The sequence below is a fragment of the Ixodes scapularis genome, unplaced genomic scaffold (genome assembly GCF_016920785.2).
Source record: "Ixodes scapularis isolate PalLabHiFi unplaced genomic scaffold, ASM1692078v2 PGA_scaffold0__279_contigs__length_252992795, whole genome shotgun sequence".
In the NCBI taxonomy this organism is placed as follows: domain Eukaryota; kingdom Metazoa; phylum Arthropoda; class Arachnida; order Ixodida; family Ixodidae; genus Ixodes; species Ixodes scapularis.
The window spans coordinates 60440816-60459890 of record NW_024609835.1 but is presented as its reverse complement, the minus strand read 5'-3'; the positions used below and the strand labels follow the sequence as shown (position 1 = coordinate 60459890).

The window sequence follows — 19075 nt, the reverse complement described above, 5'->3', positions numbered from 1 at the left end:
AGGCATCGCCGAGCGCTCATTCTCCGCCCAAAGATAGAGCTAGAGATCACAACCAGATGTCAAAGTTTCAGCCCGATCCCATAACTTAATCAAAAGTTATGTGATTTTCTGAAAATTTCAATGGGAAAATGGAGCCCATTTTTGCCCGTTTTCGGTTTTGGTGCTATAGAGCGCCATGTGTTCGAAAACTCCGTCAGCCGCCATTTTCCCATTGAAATTTTCAGAAAATCAGTTATAACTTTTGATTAAGTTATCGGATCGGGCTGAAACTTTGGCATCTGGTTGTGACCTCTAGCGCTACCTTTGGGAGGAGAAAGAGCGTTCGGTGTTGCCTAGTTTATTTTTGCTGTAAAAAAGACAGTGTAAATTTTCTTTTGTGTCACACTGCATTTTGCGTGCCATTTGAAGTAATTCATCTAAATTCATCAGGGGAGATGGGGGGGAGAGTGGAAAAGACTAAGCGTTCCTGATAGCTATTGACAAATACACACGTATGACAGCCTTGAGAGCAGGAAAAGAAGATGCCAACCGCGTCATCGCAATGCTTGAACGAGACATGTTTAAGAACACCAATGTGATTGTTTCCGACAATGCTACCGCGTTCCAGAAGGAAACTTTTCAACAATGGGCAATATCAAGAGGCACCGAGTTGCTGTTCGCCGCACCATATCACCCGGAAGTTAACGGCCTCGCAGAAAGACTGACGCGACACCTGACGCAGTTCCTGTCGATGTATCCTAAATTCGTCGGCGGTTGGAAATGAGTCCTAGAGGCAGCGGTAGCCCATCATAACTGCTCACATACCATAGCATTGGGCTGCAGTCCTAACTTTGCGGCCTTTGGTCAAGCATATTACTCGCCGGAGGATATACAACTTGGTATCAAAGATAGTTTAGTGCTGAAAGAAGATAAGAAGTCCCTCAACAGGACCGGTGAAGATAAACGATGACAAAAGTTTTCGCTCCACACTAGACATTTATGAAGTGTGCGACTTCGTTATCGATCAATGAGGCAATCACTGGACACGCACAAAGTTTTCAAGGCCATACCAAGTGACAAAAACAGCTACCACACAAGGTGTCCTCAAAAACCATTTGGTACAACTTTGCAAATAACGTAACTGAATGTCAACCATTTCGTCGTTTACCCTGAGACTGGGGGGTTTTTTGAAGAGAAGAAGTAACAGAAAAAACAGACAGGTCTCAAACTCAGCTACACGCTTATTTCAACAACTTCCTCTTATATAGCTCGTTTTCGTCGTCAACAACCAATCACATACGACTTGTCCTTTGCACCGTGACTTTACAGGTTCCACTCTATCACAAAAGAAGCGGACACTCCCAACGTTTCCAAGTGAAAAGGTTCTAGCAGGAGATATGCCTCACAAAGCTTCAAGCAACTCTTTTGTCAACCATTTCGTCGTTTACCCTGAGACTGGGGTTTTTTTTGAAGAGCAGAAGTGACAGAAAAAACAGACAGGTCTCACTTCTGCTCTTCAAAAAAACCCCCAGTCTCAGGGTAAACGACGAAATGGTTGACTTCCACCAGCTAGCCTGTACTTTGACTCTTTTAACTCTTTTGTGTCTTCACAATAAACAGGACAACAGCCCACAACAACATCCCACTCATAACTGGTCACCTCCAAAATTGTAGAAAACAGACAATACACACCAGTACACACCACAGACAATACACACCAAAGAAGCCTTTCAGAATGACTAACTAAAAAAAAAAAAGGAGAAAAAAAAGCACTTAAAACTGTAAAAAATTGCTTGCAGCGGTTCCCTATTTGCATGGAAGGTTGACTAATGCAATTTCCCAACGATCTAATCCTAATTGTTTCTCTTACCACCCTTTTAACATCGTTGCTTTCCTTGACAACTACATCCGTTCCAGACCAATCCGTTGTGCAGTTTCTACACTCCTCCAGATGCTTAGCCAACTCCGAATTTGGTGCATTATTTTTAAAATTCCTTTTGTGTTCTTCTAAACGATCGTTTTAACACCGAGAAGTTTGGCCTACATACTTAAAACCACACGCCAAAGGAACCTCATACACCACGCCTATGCTACACGGCACCGACTTTTCCCTATGCGCCTTCTGACAGCCCCTCTGAACCGTTTCAAAAGGTGTCAATCTATCTAACCTAAAATCCTTGCTGAATACGACATCCACGCCATACTTTTTTGCACATGCTCTAAGATTGTGGGACACCTCGTGAAAATACGGAACCACAGCGTACCTATTCCTGATTTCTTGCGTCTTCCCCTTTTTCTCCCTGCACTGTAGGGCAATCTGCCTTTTGATGTACTCTTCCCCATATCCTGCCATTACCAGTCTTTCCCACTGGTTTTTTAGTGCCTCCGGTCCGAAATGCATGCATGACCTCACCAAAGCATTACTAATCAAAGATCTGACTACCCCGGCTTTTACATTTTTCGAGTGACAGCTACACTTCGACAGAACCGGTTTTGGGTTTTCCTTCCCATACTCCCAACAAAGACCTCGTTCCAAATGTAAACGCAGGTCGAGGAATTGCAGAACCTCGCCCCTTGGCCTCTCTAACGTGAATCTCAACTCTGGCGCCGCTGACCTTACTACTTGTTGTAAAACTTGGTCCAATCCTTCCGGAACAGAGCAAACTAAGATATCATCCACAAATCTTTTCACAAAACACTTTGGAGACAACTCTTCTACCTTTTCATACACTTGCTGGTCCACCGTGTTTAAGTAAATTTCCGCTAACAAAGGCGCCACAGACGAACCTATACAGACTCCCTCTTTTTGCACAAAATTGTGACCTTCGTATTCCAATAACGTTGACTTTAAATAAAGGTCTAGCACCGAAAGAAAACTATCCACCGCTATTCCTGTTCCTGATTGAAACTTAATAAGGTTCCCTTCCAAGGCGATCCTCACTCTATTCATTAGTCTGCTTTTCTCTAAAGAGTAATATAGGTCCTTGATGTCCATGGAGAATACCGCGCACTTCCTTCCGTGAAACTTTTCCATTACTTCAATCAACTCACTAGAGTTCTTTAAGGCAATTGACTTCTCCAAATTAGCTAACTTCAAACCCCGCTGTAAGAAGCATGAGACCACCTTCTGCCACGTCCCATTCTCGTTAACAACTGTACGTAGGGGCATTTCAATCTTATGATCCTTCAAAAAGAATTTAAAGGTGAGCGTTGAACGCAACGGTTTCAAAACGCTTTTCGCTACCTCTTCCATGCTTTCCTCCTGAAAAACCTTGCAAATGCTCTTCCTCAGCTTCCCGATATTGCCCTTCCATTCATTAAACAATGATCCCAACGCTTCCTCCGACTTCTTCTGAAAGGCCTGTACAGGCAAAACTGCAAACCTTCCTGTTTTATCTGTCTGCAACAGTTTTAACGAACTCCTTTCTAACTATTGTTTCACCGCTCTCACATCCTTGAAATTCCTCCTATCGATGGGATACGCGTTTCCCATTAATTTTTCCATGCTCCCTACCGCGTCTTCGACAAACGCAAGTTTCTCCTCACTATCCACAACCCTGGCGATTGACTGTATGTCAGAAAACACGTCGATTCTAGACGGCTTAACGTTTACACAGTACTTCGGACCTCTACCCAAGAACTCCTCCAATTTCTTTGACACCACTACATTTTCCGGGTTAATTATACAATGCTGTTGTTTACAATTTCCTGTCCCCTGTACACACTTATTTACCTCTGCCCCCCGAGAATTCCACAACTTGAAACGGTCCAAAACATGCCTTCTTTTGACATACCACGCACGGTCGAAATGTGTCCTCATGACGGCGCTCCAAAGATGGTAGTCTCCATGCCTCCTGAAGTTCTTTCCGAGAAGAAGATTCCAGAGTCTGTCACAGGCGCTGCGGATGTCTTGAACCCGTTGATCTGTTCCAGACCTGTAGGCTTTGATGACCTTCTTCTTGTCCTTCCACGGTATCCCGGAGGCGGCCAGTTGTTTGTAGAATAGCGGGTCCACATACTTTTTCCGCAGACACATCCCGAAGAACGCAACGTCGGCTTCCAACTCCGCCATCCGACGTCCCATCTTGTCCAGTGCCACGTACGCTTGGCTGATTAGAAAGGCCGGCGTTCTGTTACTTCTTCTCTTCAAGAAACTCCCCAGTCTCAGGGTAAACGACGAAATGGTTGACTTCCACCAGCTAGCCTGTACTTTGACTCTTTTCTCGTTAACTGAATGTGTCTTTATCGGGAATGTGCTTCCATATCCTTGGCTGATTAGAAAGGCCGGCGTTCTGTTACTTCTTCTCTTCAAAAAACCCCCCAGTCTCAGGGTAAACGACGAAATGGTTGACTTCGACCAGCTAGCCTGTACTTTGACTCTTTTCTCGTTAACTGAATGTGCCTTTACCGAGAATGTGCTTCCATATCCTTCCAAGAGGGCCAGGAAAGAAAATATAAATAAACTGGGATAATTGTGAAAGTGGACTACTTTAGAAGAAGAGGGAGAGCGAGGATAGGAAAAATGAGAGAAAGACGAAATGAAAGGAACGAAACAGTATAAATCGTATATCGTAAGTGATATTGCAGTTCTCTTTAATGAACATTGCAAAAGTTACGAGTATTGTTTAAAAATTGTAAATAAAAAACCATGGCCATTTCCCGGTATCAGAGCCGCTCAATTTCATGTACCCTTGGACTTTGTTGGTCGCCACTTTTTATTGACAATTTCTAAAAATCGTTTGTAAATTTTGAATTAGATAAATATAAGTTCCCAAACTTCGGCCCCTTGTTACACCCGCTAGCGCTAGATTTGAACAGAGAATGAGCGTTCGGCGATGCGTAGATTATGTAGTCTATTTTTGCGTTAACGAACAAACAACCAAACCTGGTTTTCTTTTTCTTTTCTTTTTTTTATTAAGCATTCGGTGTACACTGCGTCCCGCAACTGTAACGGATCGCTTTGTAAGGGAGCCCCGCTGTGCAAATCTAAATATTTCATGTTAATTCTGAAAAATTTAGAAGGTACCGTTGCTGCCACCGGGGAAAGTGAGGTGCGGGATAGGCCTGGGGTGGTACGCGGTATCTCTTCGCGAACAGCCGGCGGGAATTCTCCGGAGGCGCAGCTCTTGCACGCGCTTCATGCTAATTATTACACTCACCGTTCGAGCCCCTCACTCCCGGGGGACGCTTAGTATGCAAAAGGCGCAGATCGTCTGACATGGAGTAAGAAGAAACCCGAAGAACGAACTCCGCACTGAATGAATAGGCTGCTGCGGCGTTCTGTTTAATCGTTTTTTAACTGTTATTTTCACCTCTTTTATTCGTGTATTTTCGTCTAATGAATATTTAACTGGAATGCTAATAGGCCCTTTTCAAAAGTCCACGCCATCGCCTGTCCGCCATTGCTTGGTCACCTACTTTGAGCGTGTATTAGACCCGAGGACTGCGTCAGCGTTCGGCAAGGACTCGGTTCCAATCACAGGCGTCGTGTCCAAGCAATGGCGACTGCCAATGTTGTTTGATGGACTTTTGAAAGGGGTCTATTGCGTTTCTGTATAAAAGAAAGTATGCATAGTTCCAAGAAACTGAGCCGGTACCTTGCTCCAACTTTATTTAGATGTTGAATGAGTTATGCCTTTTTCATTATTTTTTTATTTACATAATGTATTACAGTAAGCAAAACGCAGAAACAACTCCAATCGTGCAAAACACACCATTACCGAAAATATAGCAGAAGTTGTCACACAAACGCATAGCCTAAATGCTATAAAGGGCAACTTACGTGGTGTGCGAATTTTGTTTTTGATATATTCTGAACACTTCAACAAATATACACTGCTGGAATATCTTGGCGGAAATGATCCTGGAACTATTGTCAAAATGTTTCGGTAGGACCATAAGAAGGCAAATCTCGAAACTAGCTTGCGAAGCCGACCGTTCTGCCTAGGATTCAGTCTGTCTCTTTTTGTTTTGTTGGCGTTCTAGGTTTTTTGATAACGCCGCGGAGACCTAGCAGAGCTAAGAGACGCAGTTCGACTAAGTTTCTTGGAAAAAGGATGGCTGCTGAGTCTCAGTCTCCCCGTGATTGTTCCACTTTTTACACCTCCCTGTGGGCTTTGCCTCTATATCGTTTTGAGGGGACATTGTCTAAATGTTCACAATTTGCGAGAAAATTTATCGTCTGCTGTTTTGTTTTTATCTATATTTTTTCCAACCAAATATTTACATTTTACTTTTTTATACCGGTCTTTCACGCATGAAGTTTATGCATAACGAATTCAGTAATTCGCATCAACAAGATATATTCGAAATCCACTCTGTTCTAAGAAAACGCCTGAGAGGTGTATTTTTTTATAGATAATTTAATATTGGAGGTATATTTTCGTTAACTATGTAGAACGTACAACCTCATGAGGTTCTTGCTTTTGAATGGCCGATAGTTATCCTGGTCGCCTAATCTGATTTTTCGGTGTTGTATATTGCCCTCTTCTCCAGACCCTCTAAAGCAGCAGTTCGTGACACTTTTAACTATATTTACATAAACAAAAAATATATAACTAAATAAAAATGAACAATTCTTGGAATAAAATGTTTAAGATGCTGTCTTACTTACTGCACATGGAATGTTCCGTACAACTTTGTTTTCTATTTAACGCTCTGTGAACTTGTATTTAAGGACAGTAAAAAAGGTCTGGCTCCTCGTGGAGCATTACTAATTGCCTCCTTTATATGAAGAATTAAGATCTATGTATGTGCATTTTTGATCAGATATATGTTATCTCATCAAGAGTTACACGTTTCAAACACCAAGAGCATCGCTTCTTTCACCGAAAACCAAATCTTGTAAGAGCTACTTCGCGCGGAGTATGAACAATGCGAAAAACTTGCTTTTTTTTCTTGGTGTGACAACGAGTACAACAAATATTCCAATTATTCTTTTTATATTTTTGACGTGAATCGCTCTTTGGCTAGTTGTTGGGCATTTCGTGAAACTCAAAAATGAAGCCTGGATAAAAGCCTGGCCGCGAGGCTCGTCACTGATTCGTTGACGGGCGGGATATCAGGAGTAAGCTACTCGACGCTGATTAGTTAACGGGGACGTCATGTGTCCAGGGGCGGAGTGTGGAGGAGAGGACGGCGAGGGGGCGAGGTGGGAGAGGAGTAGTGGAATAGAAGGTCTGGAAGATCACCAGGTTTATCATTTCAAGTGTACGGATGCCACGCGTTACATCACCCGATGAAGAGCGCGCCATGAAGAAGGCGTCTGGCTGAACAGGCTATACGTGCTGCTAAAGGATGATATAAATGTTTGTGATGCCAGAACGTTTGACGTATGCAACACAATTGCCTAGCAATTTTCAATACACTTTTTTATATTCGCACGAACTATGTAGAATAGTTAATGTTGTTTTTTTCTGGATTTTTCTTTCCGTGATTTGACGACGACGACACGTTTGTTTATTTTCCATTTCAGAGCTCAAACTTGGAATTTCGCTGTGGCGCTCTCTGGCTGTGCTTGCCTGCCAGATCGCCTTCACAAGAGGTGAGTGGAAGCTTCCTTCGAGCAATAGTTTTAAACTTCGTTTCGAAAATACCGTATACTGGCCAATTTTAACAAAGAATGTGTTATATGGCTGGCACTTGACTATTTCCGGTTCCGCACTCCAGGAACGTGATACACGAGTGCTGCGTCATGTTTGGTTAGAACTCGTGTCCTCCCTCACTGATTGGTTACAGGATCCAACCGAACGCTGACGCGAAACTGTTGTCCCGCCTGTGTTCCGCGCCGTCCTCCGATGAATTACCTACATAAAATCCAGCACTACAACCTCGATAACGTTTTTTTTTTCTTTTCTTTTTTTTCTTTTTATTACAACATTAAGAAGAACAGACGTTTGTTCCTGAATCTCTGATCGCAAACCTTCGAAAGCGGTTATCATCGAAACAGATGAAAGTGTTTAAACACAGACCGGCACACATCTTGCCTTCATTCACTGAGTCTCGGTCGAGGCTGTTTAGAAATCAAATGCCTCAGAGAGCGTCTGACTTTGGGAGTTCTTTCTCCGAAGCAGATTATGCGGTCAGCAATAAAATGGAGAGTAAAAAAAAAAAAAAAACTAAATTGGTATGCGGGGGCGGGCGTGAAGGTGTCTCTAAATATACAGCGAGCAAACCGGGAACATTGTAAAAGCGCTTTCTTGGATCCTGTGGTACTTAGGCGCAGCGTAGCAGAAAGAAAAATATATTCCGGAAGCGATGGCGGCCAACGTTAACGAAGTACTTTTGTTTGTATGTGTATATTCCCGACTGTGCTCCTATAAAAAGGGTGGGAGAAGAAAGGTTTCTTTTTACGATCCTCTAAGAAAATGTAAAATTGTCGTTAAAACAAATCCTAAAACGAAAAAAGTGAAAGCTGTTTACAAATCCCTGTAACGCCGAATTGGAGCGCAGCTCTTGAGGAGGAGGAGTGAAGGGTACTGAGGGGAGGGTAGACCCCTCCCCCTTCTCCTCCTCCTCCCCTCATTCTTATATATGCTCCGGGGGGGGTGTCACGTGACTTCGGGGAGGGGGTCACGTGACCTCGGGGAGGCGTGACCTGGGGGTGACCTCAAGGCCACGTGACCCCAAAGGTGACCCCCACGTGACCTCAGAGCGGTCACGTGACCTGGGGGTCACGTGGGGTCACGTGACCTTGAGATGACCTTGGAAGGGGTCACGTGACCTCGGGGGTCACGTGACCTCGGGGGTCACGTGACCTTGGGGAGGCGACCACGTGACCTCGGGGGTCACGTGACCTCAGAGGGGTCACGTGACTTGGGGGTCACGTGACCTTCAAAGGGTCATGTGGGGTCATCTTGGGGTCACGTGACCTTGAGATGACCTTGGAAGGGGTCACGTGACCTTCAGGGGGTCACGTGGGGTCACGCGACCTTGAGATGACCTTGGGAGGGGTCACGTGACCTTGGGGGTCACGTGACCTTGGGATGACCTTGGTTACGCCGACGGCGACGCCGACGCCGACGGCGACGCCGCTCAAGCCGGGAACGGGCCCCTAAGAGCTGCGCTCTAAAAAAGAAAAAGAAAAAAGAAACGGGACTGTGTTTCTGCGCTGCTTTGCTCCAGACTGCGTCACAATGCGGTGCCATTGCGTGTATCCTGTGAAGGCTATTTTCCGTTGATTAAATTGAGACGGACCCTATAGCAGCTAATTAAATACGATCTTATGTCGGCTTCTCGTTTCTTCAGACGACCTTCCGTTATAGCACAATGAGCATGCCTAGCTTCTCTATCCCTCGCCGAACACCGCTCTCTCCACTCGTGCGTCTCTTTGAAACATCGAGTACTCAGTCACACTCAGAATGTCGCCGCTCATTTCATTCGTTAGAAAAATTTTTTTTTTCATTCGCCACACTTTGTTATTTGAATATATATGATCCACAATTTAAATACCTTCATATTTCTGCAATTTAATAATGGGAGCTGGTTTGTACAAGTTTTGCTGACTAACTCATCTCGAGCATCAAATCGTTTTCGAAAGATCATAGTCTGCCAAAATGATTAAAACGGGTGCAGATGGGCTGACGTTGCTATACTAACAAAAGCAGACAGAACGAGATCTCGAAATCATTGGTCGTCAGTGCTTTGGAATCCGAGTTGAATTATTAAGCGCGCATACATTATTCACGAAGGTCCTGCCCGGTTATGCAGTAATGACTGAGCATTAAGGCTCTGCCCAGCTCCACAACGCGAGGCAGTCTTACCGCGTTCTTTTCGCTACTTAGCTGATGACTCCGTCCCCGCTTTGGCCGCTAATGTCCGCAGCGTTTATTTGTTCCTCCCTTATCGCTCCCGTTGGCTAGTTTGGGCCCCGTGGTCAAGCCTGGCGTTTGTTTATATTCTCCGCGTCCTGTCGGCTAGTGTACATGTCACGGGTACATGTACTCACAAACCAGTCTGTCTCTGCTCTTTTGCCTCTCATTCCCCTTCTCCAAAGCAGGGGGATACACTCGGGCAGTCAACGTTGATTACATTCGCAGTTTCTTACCTCCCGTTCTTTCCCTTTTTTTTTGTCGTGGAGAATATGTTAGTCTCCAAAATTCAATTTGTGCAAGGATGATTGGCAGCATGCACGCGCACTGCGCATCAAGATGGCATTTTTCGATCAATGTTATTCCTGTGCACGATGTGAAATCTCAGCACCTCCTGATATGCAGCACGCGTGGAACCACTTGAGAAGTGTACTCCGCCATAATTATCCATGCCCGATTTACGTTAATGTGTGAGAAACCGTAGCCTGTGATAGGGCCGTGGGCATATTGCTTCCCATGAATGTGAGCTGTATGTTGATGACGCTCAGTATGTTGAGTGTCTTTCAGTGGCCGAAAGGAGTTGTCGCTTTGGCAATGAATCTATATGGAATTTCGTTGTGCGTTAGACGACATTAGGCGGTGAATGATGCATTTCGTCGTTCCAGTTTTTTCACCCGGCATACGAGTAAATGTATGTTGGTGTGAGTTGAACGACGCTTGAGTTGGGAATATTGATTATCTGTACAGTTAATCACAATCAGATGAATGATTGTGTTAGTCATAGCAATTTAGTAAAAATTAATGCTGGCTTGGGACTTTTTCTCACACCTCCGAGGGTTTTTCAGACTATCTCATTTAGGGGTTAGGTGGTGCTTAAAGTATACAAAAGTGCCCAGGCTAACTGATTTGCTACGTGACGTTCTGCTCTTTTCATTCTAGAGCGCAGCTCTTAGGCGCCCGTTTCCGGCCTGAGCGGCGTCGCCGTCGGCGTAACTGCGCGTTGCATTATGGGACGTTTTCCATAATGACGTCATGTGTGTCGTCACGAGGACCACGAGGGTGAAGGAGGAAAAGACGGAGGAGAAAATTTTTCACTAAATTTAGCGGAAAAAAATTCCCGCTCACTTTAGCGGAACAATTTCCCCGCTAAATTGAGCACAAAAATTCCTCCGCTGAATTTAGCGGAAAAACTTTCCCTCTAAATTTAATGGGAAAACTTCCCCGCTCAATTTACGAAAAAATTTCCCCGCCAAACAGCACAAAAAATTCCCCGCTAAATCTAGCAGAAAAAATTTCCCTCCAAATTTAGCGGAAAAAATTCCCCGCTAAATTTATCGGAGAAAATCCCCTCTAATAGCGAAAAAATTTCCCGGCTAAACTTAGCGGAATACATTCTCCGCTAAATTTAACGGAAAAAATTTCCCGCTATATTTAGCAAGTAATTTTTTCTGTTGAATTTAGCTAGAGATGTAGCGAAAATTTCCCGCTAAATGATAGGGGAGAAAGAGATATGGAGAGGCGGGGAGGAGGGAGAGGAGGGGCATACTCTCCCCTCCGTACCCTCCCCTCCTCTTCTTCAAGATCTGCGCTCTAATTCGGCATTACAGGGGGTTGTAAACGTCTTTCATTCTGTTTTTTTTTAATGTTTGTTTACGTTTCTTCCATATTCAGAGTTTTGAAACGTCTCAGTGGGTGATGTCATTTTGCTTTTTATGTTCCAAATATCTTGCGAGTACATGTGCTCTTTAATACTTCTATGCCTTTCAACTCGTGTCTGCCGAACCACTTGTGAATATGGAGACAGTCGGAAATCTGCCAAGAGGAAATGCGCTTTTTGCTGCACTTCTCTCCCGGTTTTGCTCGAAAGAACCAGACATAGTCCAGCTGAACTCCCAACCGCCCAAGAAGCCAGCAAAAGCTGAAGGAGCTTTAGGTAAAGCTATCAGTGCATTCAAACGCATTCCGTTCTAAGAATCAGCTCGAACCACCATGCAGCCGAACAGTAAAGGCTGGTTCAAACATATGCGTTGGAGGATGGTCGACTTCCTTGCAACCGCTTGTGGCCGCTTTCGACGACAGAACAGACTGGCGCCATCTATCGGGTACCCCTGGAACACTCCCGATCTGCGTATTTGTTACTCATCGCTCTTTCACCGTGCGCTAGCAATAATCTTGACAATGTTATAAGCGACAATATCTAGTGCGTAGATTTGATCTCGTAAAATACTGGGAAAACGTCAGTGTGGTCACACACAGATTGAAAATTCTCAAGAACTACCTCCTAGATGGTGCCAGTGTGACAATTTATTCTCTCGTTGTAAGCGATTACAAGCGGTTGCGACGCAGTCAATCACACTCAAACGCAAATGTGTGAATCCGCCCTTAAAGAAAAACGAGACGCGCAGCAGAAACCAACATTATATTTCACCCTATGTTTCCTGCTCGTTTCGTCATATTTGACGACGACTGAACGTCCATTACAACCAGAGGGTAGCGTTTAGGAGGACTTCATTCCGCATAACACCTTAAGTGGCTCACTTCCTGTTGGTTGTCCTTGACCGAGTGATCCTCCCGCTCGGACCGAGAAAATGTACTGTACTTGCGCCAAAGTGTGAAACGACCGTAATCTCGGTCACCGTGGAGCTTTATGAGTGACACGTGACCGGCCTTCGACTGGAACACATCGAGGCTCTTCTGCGACGCATAAGGGCGTCTCGCTGAAGAAAGATATACGCATGTTTCCTGTTCGGTAGATATCGTTCGTTACTTTGTGCAAGCCTATTGGCAACGCTCGAGAGGGCTCGAGAGATTATCTACAGTAGTCTTTTTTCCTACTCGGAGTAATTCGGGCTCTAGGTATTTTTGGAATCTACAATACACTTACCGTATAATCTGTATATACTTCGCCTCAAAGCCGGAAGGTGCGCCGTGAAGCCAGCTTTTGAGGACAGCACACGAAGCTCGTAAAACCTACCAAAGCCTATTTTATTGCGGTTGTTTCTCGTAGCAATACATTAATACAATTGTATCCTTCATTCTTTACTCAGAACTTATCAGTAGTAAGGCTAAGTTTTTTTTGTTTTTTTTTAGTAAGACACCTTTTATATATATATATAGAGAGAGAGAGAGAGAGAGAACTAAGAGGGGAGAAGGTGATTATTGAATTTATTGCATTAAAGTTAGGGAAAGGAAAAGGGAAAGAGAGCTGGCGAAAAATTGGGCCAGGAGCGGGGATTGAACCCGCTCCTGGCCCAATTCCCGCTCCTGGCCCAATTTTTCGCCAGCTCTCTTTCCCTTTCCCTTTCCCTAACTTTAATGCAATAAATTCAATAATCACCTTCTCCCCTCTTCGTTCTCAATATTACTACGGCTGCACTTGTCAATCTTCACTCAATCCCATTATATATATATATATATATATATATATATATATATATATATATATATATATATATATATATATATATAAAAGTAGTAAGGCTACATTTTTTATTTTTTTAGTAGGAACCTTTCATAGACTCATACATAAAAAAAATATCCACGTCTCTTTAAATATAAAATGCTATATCACGATATAACCACGAAGCTAAATATTTATGTGAAAAACTTAAAAAAAGAGCAGTAGACATTTATGCACATGATTTTTCGTTTCAGCGCTAGTTTCATCTGTCTATTTAAAAGCTCTTGTACATGATACTCTTGTGAAAACACTGAAAATGTACCCTGCGTGCTTCTGAACATTCTGAATAACGTATATGTTATTCTTAATATTCCGAATATTTTCGAGAAACAAAATATCGCAATGTTTTGCGCCGAAGCACATAATTTTAGTCATTATCAAATTTGAAAGGTCAGTGAATACAATTTTACTGTTGGACGAATTGAAGTCACTGCGTGAATTACAACTCTCAGATTGGGCCTAAGATACATTGCGCTCCCTTCACTGGACAATTTATTGCAATTCGATATAAAATGGGCATGCCTTTTCTTATTGTCACGTACTGTTTGATGGCACGATTATTACTACTTCAGTGGCTCTGGCAGAAAAACAAAAATAACTTTTTTTTAATATATGAGTTTTCCGTTTTTATTTCACGGTGTATTATGTGTATCGGAATTCCTTGTGTCGTTTTTATTTCATTGGACAGTCGCCATAAAATATTATATTGTGCGTACAGCTCATGGTATAGCGATCAACACAAAATTTACCTAATGTTCGTTTGTTTGATATAGATCCCGTCCGTGGTAGCAGAAGTCAGATCATACGTTACATCCAAATTTCTTCCAAAGTTCACCCATTTAACTCGTGCCGCCTAACCGAAACATGGCACGCACTCACCGCTATATCGAATAGTGGTACATTTACGACCCCGATACTGGTATCGTATGTCTCGAATCGCAACCGCGAACTGTCGTTTGGGGCGCACACCCGAATTCGTAAACGCAGCACGTTAATCAGACTGAACAGTCAACAAACTACGCGAAGAAACAAAAAAATCGTGGTCAGACCTAACCACGTCAATCGGCCCTTAATCAGTTTCGGACGCCTTGATCATCTCAGGATGGATAACAACATATCTCGCCTTCCCGCGAGAGCCGTCATCGTGAAGGATGCCTTGCCAACTCGAAAGAGACGGGTAGTGTTTTCTCTCCCTAATGTCCCGGTATGTGGCAATACCACCTAAAAGACACTATAAAGATTTAGGGAACCGTTTTTGCACATCCGATATGATACGGTACATGGGCCCTTCGGTACGCACTGCGCATGCGCAGTTCATACCGGAGGGTCCATTGTGCCGTATCGGATGTGCAAAAACGGTTCCCTAAACTTCCTAAATTTTGCGTCTCCCCCCCCTCCCCCCAGACGTCGCCAGTAGCGCATCCTCGCAGCGCCGCCTATAGCTTACGTCAGCATGGCCGTCAGCGCGTCCCGCATCCTCTCACAACCATTGTTGGCGGTAATGCGTTACAAGTAACGACGTTACCGGTGACCCGTTACTTTTTTTATCGGTAACGTGAAACGTACGTCTTACTTTTTGAAGACAGTAATGGGTGACGTACTTACGTTACGTATTTCTAGTAACGGGTAACAGAGTTACGTTACTCGTCACTTTTTCTTCGCAAGACTTGAAAAAAGTTACACTTTTATTTGTTTCGCGTTTCTAGGCGTCAAGCCAAATGAATTTCTTCGTTTTTTGCAGTTTTGTTCCCGTGTTTTTCTTGTGAGTATTTAGGTGAAACCATAAAAAATAATAAGGGCATTATGTTCAGTTTCTGCTTGGACACAATGTTTCTTTAAATATGGTGCTTTTGCATACCTGTAACGTCAAAGCAGGAAAACGGGTTCATTAATTTAGAAAAAGTAACGCAAATATAACTTGCGTTACTTTTTATTGGTAACGGTAACGTGTTTCTTTTATTTTGAAGTAACGTAGGACGGTAATGCGTAACTTTTGTTTGCAAGTAACGAGTAACGTATTTAGTTACACTTCTTCGATAACGCCTACAACACTGCTCACAACGAGCGCGACGCTACAGCAGGCGACGTCTCCGACGGCTCGTTTATACTTGCGGACTCGCGGGCGAATCCGCTCTGGCGGCGAGTGGATTTTGGAGCCGGGTGGCAAAATCGACTCGTCGATGGCGGGAAATGTGATATATGGGTCCCGAACAGATCCAGACTCTCCGCCAGCTACGAGCGGATCTTGCCACCCAAATTCCGAATTCCGCTCGTCACCGCGAATTCGCCCGCGAATCCGCAAGTGTAAAGCGCAGACCGCATGGCGCGTTTTTTTGCACGCGAAAACGAGACGCGCTATGAACGCTCGCGCGGAAGCTGACGCGGGGGGCACCCGCATGCGGACAAAGCCAAGCACCGCCGGCTGCGCGCTATCAGCGATGCCAGATCACAGAATTCTCAACACGCGATGTAAATGTTGACGCAAATACTACAAATGAGAATTAAATGAACAAATAAGTAAATAAAACGGGTTTGTGTGTCAAAAGAAACACCTTTTCAATTTTTATATGGAAAATAAAAATGCTTTCCAACACTCTGAAATGTGCTGAATACGAAACCGCGTACTCTGCAGGAGCACGTGATAGTTCGACCGACCCTCATTGGGCGAGAGGCGCTTCGACGCCTCGGCGCTCGCGTCTTGTTCTGGGTCGGCTAGAAACCAACGCTCCCGCGAAAACGCGCGCCCGCGCGCAGGAAATGACGTCAGTTTGACGCCGACGCGCCTGAATCGCGAGCAAAAACGCGCCATGCGGTCTGCGCTTAAGGGGGGACTCACCCGGTACCGTCATGTCCGCTCTTTTTCATAGATGGCGCTGGAGTTTGGCCGGACGAAGTAAAAACACGCAAGAAAACACGGGTGGGGACAAAGTGACAGACAAGCAGTCTAACCAATCCTCGCCGCTTGGGCTGTGACGTCTTGAAATAGGGTGGTGTGGACATGGTGGGAAAGAGGGGTGGGGAGGGGGGCGCTCCCGCGATCATCTTCCGGCGACCTTGAGAGTTTGTCCAAACTTGGCACGGAGGATCGGGGAAACTAGTCGGGGGCCTTTTTGAGGGAACAAAGCGGCTATCTCCCTCTTTAGCGTGAGCCTTTCCCTTTTCCCCTTTCCCCTTTACGGGAAAGGGAAAAAGAAGGCCCTGGAAGTGGAAGGTGCTAGTTGGTGGTGGGACACTGGTGTGGCTAGTGATGCCAACTTTATAAATTTATCTCTTGACCTAATTGCTCTTTTTTGTTCTGTTTTTATGCTCTGACTTTGTCATTTAAAAACTGGTCTGCAGATATAAAAAGCCGCGACTTCGCCCGCACTTCGTATATCACCCCGCGCGGAATCAGCGCAGAGGTGCAGAGGAGTCGAAGAGAGACATTTCATCTGCTACGGGAGTATCGACGGCATCGTCTGCTACATAATTAAAAATGCCATTTCGCGTCCCGAAATAAAACTCCGGTGCAGTGCGGTGGCTGCTGCGCTTCGCGGGGGTTCGTCGCACTACCGGCAGAGGACGGCCGGAGCTGGAACAGGGAAGTTGGTAACGTTTTCTCCGCAAACGCATAACAGCAACAAAAACCGCGTATCTCCGGTCGCACTGGAGTACGCCTTTCTAGGCGGTCCACCGACACCTCATGGTTTTAAATTACTTTTGCCTCTGACCGCCGCCTCCATACACGATTTTGACTTGTTTTCCATCGGAAAGCGTTTCCCTCCATCGGCGGATCAACTTTTCGTCGATTTCCCAAAGTCTGTTAGCTCCGATGTTCGTTAAACAATTTCGCTGTACGACGATGTTTGAGACTCCCGACAAAGAGTACACATTCATTACGATCTTGCTCCTGACGCCCAAACGTGTCTTTCTTATCTTGCGTTGTCGGTGGTAATTAGAAAAGCAGAAAACCAAGAGATGTCCAGCAACTTGGCAATGAAAGCGTCGAACTTGAAGTGTACATGAAGCCCAAGGTTCGGCCATTGAGTACACGGGAAAAAAACACGGAAAAATCAAGGAGGTTAGAAGTACTAGGAGGGGGCACGTTGCAATATTGGTGAAGCCTAGTCATTAAAAGTTTAAACGATATTGTGCCCAACGTGACCTCGGATCTCTCTGGCGATTGGTGCACGCGACATGTCACGTGCGAGATGGATGGTTTATTTTAGGATTCCTTGCAGGCTTGCGCCTGCTCCGTCCGGTAGGTTTTATCAGATCGAAGGCTACACGAAGGCTAGCTACGGTCACGTGATGTAGTGAGAGTAAGGAGGAAAATGAGAAAGGAGCCGAGGCGTCAGGGGAGCATGGCTTGTGGAGGCTACGCGGCTGACGTCATGCCCTCTCCTGCCCTTCTATTCTCCATGCGTCCAGTACAAGGAGGTTAGAAGTACTAGGAGGGGGCACGTTGCAATATTGGTGAAGCCTAGTCATAAAAAGTTTAAACGATTTTGTGCCCAGCGTGACCGCAGATCTGTCTGGGGATTGGTGCGCGTGACATGTCACGTGCGAGATGGATGGTTGATTGTAGGAGGATCGTTGCAGGCTTGCGCGCGTTCCGTCCGGTAGGTTTTATCAGATCGAAGGCTAGGTTGTGGTGTATTCTAGTACACCATAGCTAGACAAAGGCTAGCTACGGTCACGTGGTGTGGTGAGAGTAAGGAGGAAAATGCGAAAGAGGCGAGGCGTCAGGGCAGCATGGCTTGCGGAGGCTACGCGGCTGGCGTCATGCCCTCTCCTACCCTTCTATTCTCCATGGTCCAGTAGTAGGATCAGTGTTGCCAGCAGGTAAGCGTATTTCGTCGAATAATATCTACTACTATATTAGGAAGAACGAGGGACGTCATCTATTTCATTAATTTTTTGATAATTAGTTCTTAGCAGGACACAACTGCAAAATTGTGCAGTGTTTGCACACAAAGTATTTCTAAAATTGTAATTTTGCGAACTACTTCGTGATGCGTACGAACGCTGTTTTCCCAGTGGTCAACCGTCCCCCAGCCTTTGGCTGCGCTCGGAGCTCAGCTGAAACGAAGTACAGCCAGCCCGCGGAGACGCGGTCTCTGTTCATCCAGAAAAGGAAACGTATGTGTGTGAAAGGAAGGCGTGCATAACTACCTATCTGGGGAATCTTCAAAATTTACCAAGAAACATGCCGGGACATGACCCTTAGCGTCTCGTGTCCAGTTTCCTATATGAAATAACATTAGAAAATAACTGAGGCAAGCAACAAAGAACGCAATAATTATATTTCTTGCAATTCAAGTTTTTCTTTATGCAACCCGCATGTACAAAACAAGTCCCACAAAAGTAGCTACATCAAAAGCTCGCGCTTGTACTCAAATAGCTTGGATTGTTATGTGTTTACTTTCGCTCCAAATTGGCAGACAATTCTTGCCATCTGTCTTTCACCAAGTTTGTTTTTAATCTATATTTATTTTATACACCTCCGCGGTTTTGGGTATTTTTAGCGCTTTTCATCTTATAACTATAATAATAAATAACTGGGAATATTTGGACAAAGTATGTAACGCAGCTATCCTAACTATCGCTGCTAAGCAGAGCAGCACGGACCCCAGCGCGTCCTCCTCGCACGCCGAAAACCGCAAGCTCCCGTCCGACCATGGCGACGCGACCCGTCTTTCCAGAACCACTCCAAAAGCCCCCCCCTCCCCCCCCCCCCCCCCCCCCCTCCGTCTTCCAAGACGGCGACTCGGTTCCTTCCCTCTGCGGTAGATTGGGACCTCCAGGCGTCTCTTTACTTTCCCTCTCCATCTCCGGAGATGTTCGC

At 45.0% G+C, this 19075-nt stretch overlaps 1 protein-coding gene and 1 pseudogene across 1 annotated transcript in view; one reads left to right on the top strand and one right to left on the bottom strand.

The window, feature by feature from the left end:
• Positions 1 to 2388: 2388 nt before the first annotated feature.
• LOC120838568 lies at positions 2389 to 4063 on the bottom strand (annotated as a pseudogene).
• A 3380-nt stretch (positions 4064 to 7443) lies between these two features.
• Positions 7444 to 19075, top strand: part of LOC120837637 — a gene marked incomplete at its 5' end in the record, with an annotated part of 103657 nt that continues 92025 nt past the window's right edge. The window contains one exon of the mRNA XM_042292042.1: positions 7444 to 7522. Within this exon, the coding sequence (XP_042147976.1) occupies positions 7444 to 7522 (79 nt within the window). The remainder of the gene's footprint in view (positions 7523 to 19075) is intronic.